At 37.7% G+C, this 13,155-nt stretch overlaps 1 protein-coding gene across 1 annotated transcript in view; it reads left to right on the forward strand.

Moving 5' to 3' along the window:
- Window positions 1-13,155, forward strand: part of Snx7 (sorting nexin 7) — a 90,669-nt gene that overhangs the window by 33,057 nt on the left and 44,457 nt on the right. The window contains exons 6-7 of the mRNA XM_052179343.1: window positions 2,629-2,828; window positions 5,950-6,036. Of these exons, the coding sequence (XP_052035303.1) occupies window positions 2,629-2,828; window positions 5,950-6,036 (287 nt within the window). The remainder of the gene's footprint in view (window positions 1-2,628; window positions 2,829-5,949; window positions 6,037-13,155) is intronic.

Here is a 13,155-nt window from a genome sequence, read left to right on the forward strand (position 1 = left end):
GCCTATACCAAAAATAGGGGAGCCCTAGATTTACATGCCTGGAAATAAAAGATGGAAAGCCATAGACCAAACACCACTAGCCTCCAAGTGCAGACACATGGATGAGCACGCTCAAACATGCATGCATACATATATATACATACATAAACATACAGAGAAGTAACAATATAGAAATAATTTAAATATAAAGCAGACATGTTTTATTTTTGTAGATGTACAGATTATTTTGCTTTGTAGTGACTGAATGCAGTTTAATGATTGGGTTTGATTCTCCTTACAGCTGTCATTTTCTTTCTATATTTCTGTCTGTCTGTCTTCCTTTCCTTCTCTTTTTTGCTTTCCTTTATATTTCCTGTGCTCCCCCTTTTTCCTCTGTGCACAGGGCCTCACTATGGACTTCTGCCTAGTCTCCCACCTGCTGGGCTGTCAAGTGTGCACCACCACCCCTGCCTTACTGTTTTTTCTTATTCTCAGGAAGTGAATTAGTTAAGTCGCTTCTGTGACTCTAGGTCTGTGAAGCAGATTCCTTGTGCACAGTCGAGTTGGACAGCAAATCAAAGCATGCTTGGAAACTGCTGGCCCCTGAGGGCCCCAGAGATGTCCATAAGCTTTGAATTTACCATCACGGAGAACTTTAATGGCTTCAGTCTTTGTGAAGGAAGCTTAGTTCTTGCAGATTTGCTAAATCTGAGTTCTTGTTTTTAAAGTGAATGCTTCTGGCCCAAACTTGGAGAGTTCTCATTATATAAGATCGGGAGGGTATAGGGAAAATTGGGGGAGGAGAAACCATGATTAAACTATACTGTTTAGTGAGAAACACTAATTTAAAAAAGAAGAAAAGGTATGAAGCATACATAAGAGAACTGGGGACAGGATTCTACTCGACATATTGGAGATTCCGTTAGGAATTTTGAAATTTAACCTGTGCAGGGTATTCTCACATCCATATCAGGAAACTAGCTTGAGAGCGGTTACTAGTGCCCTCATTTTTGATCATTTTTATTCTGCACGTTAAAAAAAAAAAGACTTGGTTTTCTTTTCTGATTCCATATTTATTATTGTGTTGTTTCTCTGTGCTATAAAATAAAGAAGAGATTGCAGCTGTACCTGCCTGACCAAGCCCGCTCAGTCAGTCAACAGGTTCTCCAACGCAGGACTGAGGATTGAAAAGAAAGAGACAATTAGAAAAAGCTGCAGCATGACCCCAGTCAATTCTGAGACTGCAGGGCGGGTTTAATAATTCTCAATCCATTTTTATACCAATTTAATTACATGCAGGAATTAAGGTCAATAGTAGTACAATAAGGAATAAGCAAGACAGTGAACACAAAATTGTCAAGGCAGTAAGCAAAGTCCCACATCATTTCAGTGACAGTTGTTTCCAAAGGTGTGTAAGGATGACCAAAATACCTGAGCCTACTTTCTTGCCCAAGCCCAGAATCTTGTCTGAAGCTTGCTTCTGCTATAACCTACTTTCTTATTCTGCCTTAATGTCAGATTCCTGCTTGCCCTTGTCCTCAGCCAATGTCAGACTCCTGTCAATCAGCACGGCACCCCAATAAGGCTCTCCACACCTGCCCTAGACCTCACAGTATACTTGATACATATGTTACTAGCTGAACTCTTGGAGAACTTACTAAATGTTGGTGTGGGGGTGTGGTTTGAAAGCTGTATAATTTTAAGAAGGCTCTACAGTAAAAATTAGTTACTTGTCTAATGAGGACCATCAGCGTACACACATACTGAGAACAGAACTGTTAAAAATTTTGTTTCTTGTTTTGGGGTCATTAATCTTCAATAGAGATGAGCCCAGACTCTGAAAAGTGAAGAACTCTGAATAAAACTTTTTATCTTCATGAGATAATCTTAACTTCTTGAGTTCATTTGATCATAGGAAAACTTTGTGCTAGTTGTAGCTTTGAATGACAGGATACATTTCAGTGAATTATACTGGGTGGAAAAAGGTGAACTCTAGAAGATATTGTGTGTACGGTGATTCCTGGAGAGTAAAGGAAGAAAGCCTATAGTTTTGCTTAGGTTAGTGGGTAGTAATTACTGTTGACGAGTTTGTATAGTTAAAAGAACAGAAGAAAGACACCTTTTGTTTAGAACCTTGGCTCTGCATACTTAGATACAATATGTATATATAATTACATGATAGGTGGAATTTTATAACAACTATGAAGGTTGTATAATATAATTTTCCAAGCTAGGATAATAGAAAAGAATCTAGTTTTGATTATACTTAGTAGCACTTCAAAAACTGACTTGCACAATCTGCAAAGACTGGTTAGTTAATGACGGATAATAGAAGCCTTTGCTTATATCCAAATGTCAGAACATGTAGAGAGTGAGACAAAGTCCTTTCATGCTCTCTATGATATGGGAATTTTCAAAAACTTTTTATAGAAGCTGGAGAGATGGCTCATCGGGTGAGAGTTTTTGCTGGTCTACCAGAGGATGTGGACTCACAGCAGTCAGCAAATCTAGCTTCAAGGGTCCCAGCACCCCTTTCTGCTCTCTGTGGGTACCTGAACATGATGCATACACTCACATAGCCAACCGAATGAATACAAATAAAAAGTAAATCTTTAAAAAATGTAAACTGACAAAGACACTTTCTTCTAGACTATTTTGATGAAATGAAAGAATACGGCCCTATTCATATTCTATGGTCAGCCTCAGAAGAAGACCTGGTTGATGCATTAAAGGGCATTGCCAGCTGCATTGAACAGTGCTGTAAGGCCACGGAGAAGCGGATGTCCGGCCTGTCGGAGGCTTTGCTCCCTGTCGTCCACGAGTATGTGCTTTACAGTGAGATGTTAGTGGTAAGACCCTCTCACACGAGTCTCAGTGCTGTCCACGTCGTGATGCGCTCTCTGTGTTTCTACCACTCTATTATGTTTTAGTCGGATCATGTTTTAGTTCCATGTAGATGCCTAAGAGACAACTGTTCACTGTAGCCATGAACCAATGGCTGAATGACCACACAGACAACAACTGGGATGCTCAATAGGAACACCAACAATTTATGTGATTGTCTTCAATACAAAGTATCCTCAGTCAAGATTTACTTAAGGAACAGTCTTCTAACATTCAGTTTTGCTTTAAAACATGTCTTTCTTATGCTTTATAGATTTATTTCCTTGAGAGTTGCTTGACTGTATCATTTATGATTTTAAAACATATTTCATATATTTCATATGTTATATATAGAGAATATATAATAAATATATATTATATATTATCTTTATTGGCTATCTTATAGTATATATTATTTATTACATATAATAAATAATATATAATATATATTTCTATATATTATATAGAAAGTGATTGAGTAGGGTCTTCATACATGTATGCTGTGTCTTCAGACTGCTTCTGAAAAGAAATTGTCCAAGTTAAAATGCTTTCTTACACCACGTAAAAAGCTTTTTTTTTCTTTATATATTCATCTTACATTCTTCCTCAGTTCAACTTAAGATTTCCAGATACTTGCACTTGTTTGGTAATATTGTCTGCAGTGACAGCGGGTTTTGTCCTGTATTGTTCTGTGCTCTCAGTATGCAGGCACCTTCTGGTGTCTAGTATTTCAGGGAGATGTTGGAGGATAACATTGGAGGTGTAAAAGCATATATTCCAACATAACGCCTTTGGCTTGAAATTGTGGCCATAACTGATATCTCATTTTATACACCTTGATCTCTAGTAATTTTTTTAATTGTTTCTATCTTGGTAAGAAAAAGTAACATAACCATGTAAGCATGAGTTATTTCTCCTGTTTCTCATGTTTATCCTTTACTTGAGAGTCATTAAATCTTGCATGAACTTTTCAGACTTTTGATGTTACCTGGATTCTGTGGAGTTCTCTAGAAACAAAGACTCCTTGCTTCTCAGAGACTCCATGCTTAGTGGTTGCGAAGTCTTCTTTCTCTCCGTCTATTGAGTCAACTGCATCTCTTGTTTTGTTTTGTTTTGTTTTTTTTCATTAATCACCTCCCCTTGTGATCCTTCATAGAAATATAGTTTGTCTGTTTGCTTTTATCAGTTAGGTAATACTTATTGCTATGTTAAAGTCAAGCTAGAAACCATGAAAGCAAAATCTTATGCAATTAAAGCTCTGAAAAATAGTCATAATAGCCACTAGAAAGACCCATTATATAACTCCTTTATGGACTGATTTATTTTTAGACACCTAGGATATAATCACTAGTTTTTATATTACATTTCTGCTTCTGTTTTATACTGAGATATTTTCATCTGAGTTAAAATAATCACTGGTGATACCTTAATAAAATGATTAAAATTATATTATCTTTATTAGCTATCTTATAATATATATTTTTAGTAAAATATATTTATAAATTAATGCACAGTATAGAAGTAGAATTTGAGTATATGGGACTTAATGATAGTATGAATCATTTAGATTAGAGGAAAGAAAATGTGACTTAACATTAATCAAAGTAAATGATATAAAGGAATTTGTGACAACTAGTTGAATTTTCTATTGTTTTTGCTGAGATTGGGAAAAATTTTAATGTTTAAAATAATTTTTGTGTCTTATATAATGTAAATTAATTATGCAAAGTTGGATTCATTATGACATCTTCATACATGTAAATATTTTCATTAACCCCTTCCACTCTGGATGATACTTTTTCTTCCCAACTTCTTCTTTCATATCTTGTTTATTGATTGACTGAATGACCCACTAAATTTCATTGGGATGCTTACAGGTCAGGGAAGAGGTGGTTATAGAAACTAGAACAACTTATTAGTGGTAACGGAATTTCTCTCTGTCCCCTAGCAACTGTTAACAGCCTATAGATTCTCATAGACACATGAGGCCTCATGCGCTGCTGAAATCTAGCAGCTCCTAACTGCCTGGAAATTACCAGAGAGAGGCAATTCTGCTAGGAGAGAAACTTGATTCACTCTGTCTCTAGACACATTTTTAATCCACTGATTCCCAGTTCTCCTTGGAATGCTTCAGAGCCATGTTGTTCAGTTTGTCCACACACCTTGAATCTAGCTGCTTCCCTCTATAAAGCATCTCTTCATGTGCTGCATCTCTCCTGTCAATGGCTGAGTTCGTTTCTTACCCAGAGTCAGTTTTAATATTTCCTTAATTCACATTGTAAAGCCCAGTGAAAGAGGACTATGGGGGACAAGTGCTCATGCCTCTGATGTTAAGTCTAAATGTTGAAGGACAATTGAGTTACCTAAAGAAAGGCAATGTGAAAAGCAGGGAAAATATATTAAAGGTGTAGATTGGTGCTACATGTTCATTGATCCCCAAAGGTGTTTTAAGTATAGAGCATTGAAACATGAAGTTATAATTGTTCAAGAAGATGACATTGGGCCATCAGCTAAACAAAGAAGCCAAACCTTAGCTAATGGATAAATTTTATACATTTTGAGTCTTAGTGAAATTCTCAAGGTATGAATTTATGTTCCTGCTCTCTGATTCTGTGCTGTAATTACTGGTTTGATTAACTGTCTTTTTTGGGTCAAAGAAGATGGCCCACTGATTATAGATATTTTCAGGTTAGTGACTCAGGTGACCTCTCAGGTGCCCCAGTGGATGATGGGACATATGTTTCCATTGCTCTCACTGACCTTTTGTGTTTACTTGTTCTGCTCTCTGCTCTCCTTGAAGCTTTCACCATCAAATATTAAGCTTGTATGTTATACTTGAACTGATAAAATGTACCCAGGGAGACCTAATACAAGATTTATAAAAAATAATTTTAAATACTTGATTACAGTTGTGATTTCAAAGAGTAAAGAAACCTACTCTATAAAAATATTATGATTCCAAATGACTGATTACATCAGAAATACATTCCTGTTGATTATTTATATTCTAAAATATAAATAGTTGTTACAGGCAATGATAATTACAGCAAACCCCAACTTGATTTACCCTTTTGTTTTGATATGAAGGGTGTTATGAAAAGAAGAGATCAAATACAAACAGAACTGGATTCCAAAGTTGAAGCTTTGACCTACAGAAAAGCTGATGTTGATCTGGTATGTCTTTAAGTTTGTTAATAGAGTCATTTCGAAGCCACTGTCTGAAAAAAAAAATGTGTCAACAATGTAGAGCTTCATTGTGTGGGTACTTCTAACTATTCAATAAATAATACTCAAAGTTCTGAAAACCGATAAAATACTATTCTTCAAGTCTTCAAGCTTGACATTCTTGTTTTTCGGCCTTTCTGCCTTGCATTGACTTGAGCTGTAAGGAAATATGAATCTGATGGTTTCCAAAGAATACAGTGTTTCAAGTGTTTGTAGAAAGTACTTACCATCATATCAAGTCGGTACTTAGCGGAAAAATTCCCACTTTACACATGTCTTGGCAAATAAACTCCTTTTTAAAGTTTAATCCTTTCCTTAAATATATGGGAGATTTCAGTCATGAAATTGGATATTTTAATGAATTCTTATGTTTTGCCATTGTGGGGAAATACCATTAATTGTCAATTTTGATCGATTTTTTTTGTAGCACCTTCCCCCCCATTTTGTTTTTGTTGTTGTTGTTGTTGTTGTTGTTTGTTTTTTGCTGGAGTACTCTAAATTAATTGAATTTCTGACATTATATCATTGGGTTCACAACAATGTAGTATTTATAGTTTGTTGCATTTGAAAATTCCAGCACAGCCTGACCAGAGTAGAATTTCTACTTCACTTTTACAACTGGAGACGACTTGGATGGGAGAGTTTGCCTAAGCCTAATTGCTGTTGAAACCAGTAGTGCTGGAGGGGGTGCTGCTGTCTGTCACAGACCACATTGCTTCACAGTGAAAACATAGAAGGAAGATTGACTCGTCCACATGCTTTACTCAATGGAGAATACTTACTTAGTTTAAAGAGATACTCAAATTATCATTGATTAGTTATTGAGTACACTTGATCAAGTTGGTGGTGGGGTAATCCTTGAAGCCCTAACTGTACTATTGTTACCTCCTCAACTTGACCTGGTTGTGGTTTTTGATTCCTTCTCCTTGCACTTCATAATATAAACTTTTATTTCTTAATTCCTTCAAAATCTCCTATATCCACTCCAACCACTATCCCTGCTTTGGCTCCTCTCCAAATCTCCCTGTCCATCATCCAAACAGTTTAAGGGCAGGAATTGGTAATGTGTTCACTGAGTGTTCCCCGCTTGTACTGTGCGGACTATTTAATGAAACAGTAAAAATCATGATGGCCGCTCTGACCCCCGAGCACTTGCCGCAGTTCTCTTTCTACAAACTCAGCTTTGTGTGAAACCGATGCTTCATTCAAATCTGACTGGGAAAGTTACTCGTGTGTCTTATTCTATATGTTTTCCAAACTGAAATTCAGTTGTCTGAGTGGAATGTGAGTGGGGAGTAGTGAGCTGCAGTGGGCAGGGTTGAAGAACGCCATGCACAGAGGAGGATAATGGGAGATAGATATGGAAGAGCCTAGTGATCAAAGGAAGAGTTGTAGTTTTCTTTACATAACACTGAAGAGAAACGAAAAAAAAATCAGCCTTTTGTATTCAGGCTTGTATGTTTTGTTCTCTTTAGAGACTGCTAGAAGGAAATAAAAAGTGGACACATATACAGAAATTTTAAATATATCATTTGAACATTAGAATTCATTTTCCATTTGAGAAATTGTTTTAACAATTATTAAAACTAGCGGTTTGACAAAATTCTCTTCTTGAGTAAATACTAGACATTTTAAAATTCCCAGGGAATAATAACATGCTTTATCGAAGCAGCATTTGTTCAGGATGGCCCACCCTCCTATGTCATATTTTTATTATTAAAATTTAAGTAATTTGATTGATTAGTGACCAAGTGAGTGCATATGTTCATGTGCACACATATGCATATATGCATGTTTGATGTCTATTATATTAAAATCCTCATTGTTATGAAATTGAAATTTTAAAATATAGTTATTCCACTATATTCCATAACATTTGAAATTAATGTTTGAAGCAGTCATCTAATGAAAGCATTGCAAGTGTTCTTTTTAAATTACTGTATAATCATGACAGGTTTTAAACTTTTATTTTTTTTTATTGCTTTTACTCATCAAAACAGATCTGTCTTATAATTCACAAGATTAGTATAATGATGTATAAAATTCTCCATTTTCAAAGGATGTGTTTACATGTCCTTTCATTCATCACATAGAAATGCCCACCACAGTCATGTGGTTTATACAAACTAAAATCCCTCTGTGCCATGATGCCTTGTTAGTAACCTTGCAGAATCACTCACAAATGCGTCTGCCGTGATTGGTCGCTGAACAACCAAAAAAAAAAAAAAAAAGATATTGCTTGGAAATATGCAAGATGTGTGTCACCATGGAAACCTGCCCTTGTGAGGTCCTTCTAAGAAGCAGGCCTTTGCAGTCACCATAGCGACCCTGGCAGAGAACTGAATATAGCACTCTGCTTGGTTGTTTACCATGGCAACTTAGACAGGGCCACTTTGGAGACAGCGTTGGGGCCATTTCTATGGAGACCTCCTGAGGCTGCCTTTGGAGGCTTTATCAAACCCACATTGGGATAGGATGCCACATGCACACTCAATAAACAACAGTAGGTAACTTCTTACGATAAGCTGGGTACAATGATGTTCCTACCAAGTATTCAAAAATTAGGAGGATAGTAATGACTCCATCGAAAGACAACAGCAGCATAATACTGATTATATGATGCTGAATATATCAGGTGACCTTTAGCTGGCTTGCGTGGTACATAATACCAGGCTCTAGTCATTTTACATTACTTGTAACCATATCTGCAGGCTAACTAGTAATGAGAGTGTGTTTTTGCACTTACCACCCAGGTTATTGTAAAGTGGCTGCTTTTTTGAGTTTGTGGTCTGTAGTTCTTATCTTGAAGCTGCAAACGAATGGGTTCAAAATGGCCTCTGCTTCCTAAAGGCTGAATATTCTTTTCAGGTTCAGGTCAGCTGCTTACTGAAAGTTTTGTTGTTTATGCTTTAGAATCAGATAGACTTACATACAAATGCTAGGTTATCTACTTATTAACTATGTCATAGGACACATTTACAACTTCTTATAGCCTCCTTTTACATAATGTATATTTGCAGAAATTATTAGCACCTTTGTAATAGGCTTGCTGAGAGACTGGATGATACGATGCTAGTAAATTGCTTACATTGTAGCACACACCCAGTAATTTTTCCCTGCCATTATTTTGAAGCTATGGAGAGAAGAGATATTTGTTAGGTCCTGAATAATGACAAATATGTTGTCCATTGTTGTGCAGGGAGAATACATTTTTGAAAACCAGAACATCGAACTTTCTATTATTCATTTTATTTGTTTATATTCCAAATGATATCCCCCATCCTGGTTTCCTCTCCACAAACCCTCTAACCCATCTCCCCTCCCCTTTGCCTCTGTGAGGGTGCTCCTCCACCCACTTACCCACTCCTACCTCTCTGCTCTAGCATCCCCCTAGGCTGGGGCATGGAGCCTTCATAGGACCAAGAGCCTCTTCTCCCATTGATGCCTGACAAAGCCATCCTCTGCTACATATGTAGCTGGAGCCATGGATCCTTCCATGTGTAGTCTCTGGTTGGTAGTTTAGTCCCTGGAAACTCTGGATGGTTCTGTTAGTTGATATTGTTCTTCCTATAGGGTTGCAATTCCCTTCAGCTCATTCAGCCCTTCCCCTAACTCTTCTATTGGGGTCCCCAAGCTCAGGTGGTTGGCTCTGTGCATCTGCATCTTTATTGGTCAGGTGCTGGTAGAACCTCTCAGGGAACAGCCATCCAGGCTCTTGTGAGCAAGTGCTTCTTGGCATCAGCAATAGTGTCGAGGTTTGGGATGGATCCCTAGGTGGAGCAGACTCTGGATGGCCTCTCGTTTGGTCTCTGTTCCACTTTTTGTCCCTGCCTTTCCTTTAGACAGGAACAATTCTAAGAGAATACTTTTTTGCAAAATGGATATTATTAAAGGGGGCATAAGTTTATAAAGCATACCAAATTGGGGAGCTAAGTGCATATGTGTATTCAAGGGTCCTGGAAGCTGGCAGAATGTAGCTAACAGAGGATGGAGGCAGTTGGTAGGGAGCCTTTCTCCTCACAGAAAGGAAAGGAAACCCCATGTTTTGATCTTTGTAACTCCAAAAGGATCTTGAACTGAACTGGTAGCAGTGGGTTGGTGTACTGACTGGTTTTGGGTGTCAACTTGACACAGGCTGGAGTTATCACAAAGAAAGGAGCTTCAGTTGGGGGAGTGACTCCAGGAGATCCAGCTGTGGGGCATTTTCTCAATTAGTGATCAAGGGGGAGGTCCCCTTGTGGGTGGTACCACCTCTGGGCTGGTATTCTTGGGTTCTATAAGAAAGCAAGCTGAGCAAGCCAGGAGAAGCAAGCCAGTAAGGAACATTCCTTCATGGCCTCTGCATCAGCTCCTGCTTCCTGACCTGCTTGAGTTCCAGTCCTGACTTCCTTTGTGATGAACAGCAATGCATAACTGTAAGCTGAATAAACCCTTTCCTCTCTAACTTGCTTCTTGGTCATGATGTTTGTGCAGGAATAGAAACCCTGACTAAGACAGTTGGGAAGGGGTTAACTGGAGAGAGATAGATTGAAGAAGATTCCTTGTTACCTCATGGATGAGAAGATACACTACCTTTCCCATTTCTAGCTGGTGAGAGGCAAGTGGTATGTATCAGCACTGAGAAATAAAATAAGTCAAGAAGAAATTTAGAAATACACCACCTCAAATCATAGTAAGGTGACCTTTTCAGAAGAGATATAGTCAACAAAATTCTGACCAACTTTCTGACCAGCTGCCGTGAGAGCGTCTGTTCCAGGCAGGAGAAAGACAAGAAGGGTGACCATAAAGATAGGTGCTCATGTATCTTACATGTTAGAGGGCAAGGGAAAACAAAACAAAACAAAATGACACAAAATACTCACTTAAAAATGATTGTTTCTGCTGACTGGAAGGAGAAATATAGTTGGTCATATTTGGACTGTGTTTGAAAGGAAGAGCTCTTTGTAAGTTGATGGATTATACACAGTGAAATTAGGAAAGGTAAGAAAGATTCTGAGATCTGAGGGCTGAGTAATTGGAAGGAACAAGTTAATATTAATTGGGAAAGGGAAGGCCCTGGGAAGAGGGGACTTAAGGGGGAGTATGAAGAAACCAGAGCTGACCATGTAAAATTGGTATGTCTATCAGGTGTGAAAGTGGATACCTTTAGTGGTAAATTATACAAACAGAAACTCCATGGATTAGAGCTGGGGTGTAGCTAAGATATTATTTAAAAATTACTAGTAAGGGGGTGGCATTCAAAGTAATGGGATGAGCTGTGGTCACTAAGGGGAGAGAAAATAGTGAAGGAAAAAATTCTGGCCTTGGCTTTGACATACTTGGACTTTAAAAGGTCAATGCAAATGGGAAAATCAAAGAAGGAATAGGTAGTGAGAAGGAAGAGAGGAAACTTATACAGTTTGAATTCTGGTTGGCGATTCAATGGATGAATGAAACACAAAGATAATTAGGACTATTCAACATTTTAACCAGTTTTCTGTTGAGATATTCAGAGAATTTAATAGAGCATAATTTACGTGGGTATGGGTCGACCATTTCATGATGCTTTGAGTGCTTTGAGTTTTGTGCTCTGATAGAGGAGAAGTTTAATGAAAGAGAGACTGTGCATTGAGGAATAAAGAAGGAAAGGAACAGAACAACTGATATTAGGAGGAGAAATAAAGCTGTGTGGGAGCTAGTGTACTTTGCAGCTTGGTTAAGTTTTCAGTCAGAGTTTCTGTTTGAAAATGCTTATTCACTCCCCCACCTAAGTGTAAAATAAATAAAGTTCATCTGTGGTGCTAAATATGGCTGCATATCCTTTTTATTTTTATTTTTATTTTGGAATGAATGATTTATAGTTTTTCACTCAATGCAGCAGCACTCGGATATAAATGAATATGAATACATTTGACATTTAGCAATATGTGCCTAGACTGAAATTTGGATCTAGATATAATGCCATAGCTGTTTAGCACTATATTTATGTGAGCAAAAAAAAAATACATTTTCATAAGATCATTATAATACAAATTTGCATATAGCCGTTTTCAGTAGCTCCAAGCAGATACCAAATTAATTCAGACTGGTACTTGCTCTGTATGACTTGCTATTTTTAAAACAATGTTTTACTCTCATCCTCAAATGGTGGTTATTAATTTCCAAATGTTCTTAGTGGTGTGCTAAATCTGCACAAAGGAAGATTGCCTTCTTTCTGATTCTAGAAAGCCAAGGAGCTATGAATATTGATCTAGGAAGCTGTTAATCAAGACAGGAGCAAGGAAAGCCGCACCTTCTTGTATATTGGCTGGCACACCTCTCCTCCTTGACCATTTAAGGTTTTTTTTTTCTATATGACTTATTCCTAATATGATGTACATACATCTTTTTCTGTGTGTGTGTATCAGTATAGAATACTTGCATGCATCTATGCATGTTCCCATGTGTGTAGATGACGACCATTGTCTTCATTGATTGCTCTTTATCTTACATATTAAATCAGGGTCTCTGACTGAACCTAGATCTTACCAATCAGACTAATTAGCTTGCTTTGGGATCACCCATATGTCTCCTGAGTGCTGGCCCTATAGTTAGGGTGCTACCCCATCCTATCTCCCACCATTCATGTAGAGGGCAGAATCCAACCTCTGGTCTTCACACTTAGGTTCCAAATGCTTTATACACTGAGCCATATCCCCAGCATGAATTCCTTTTGACTTTTCTCATATTGATGTGTGTCCCGAAAGATCCCCAGGCAACGTGTACACATGCTCACACAGTCGCAAAGCAGCACATGACTCTCTGCTGGATGGGAAGGAAGTTTGTTCCTTGTATACTTATCAATTTATCCTAAATGGCATCCCAGACACTTTCTTTCACGATTTTGGACAGTATTATAAAAAGAAATTTTATAATCAACCACAGAGTGGGGATATGACTTCCAGAATTGGCTTACTTCAGCTACCATACATTCCACACAAAAGCAGTCTTCTCCAAAACACTAGCAGAATAGTATGAATGCTGGAACAAAAAAAATAACACTACTAAGCATACCTCCTGTGTACAAATAGGGCAGCAGCATCTTGAATC

This window comes from Apodemus sylvaticus, chromosome 4 (genome assembly GCF_947179515.1).
Source record: "Apodemus sylvaticus chromosome 4, mApoSyl1.1, whole genome shotgun sequence".
Taxonomy (NCBI): Eukaryota; Metazoa; Chordata; class Mammalia; order Rodentia; family Muridae; genus Apodemus; species Apodemus sylvaticus.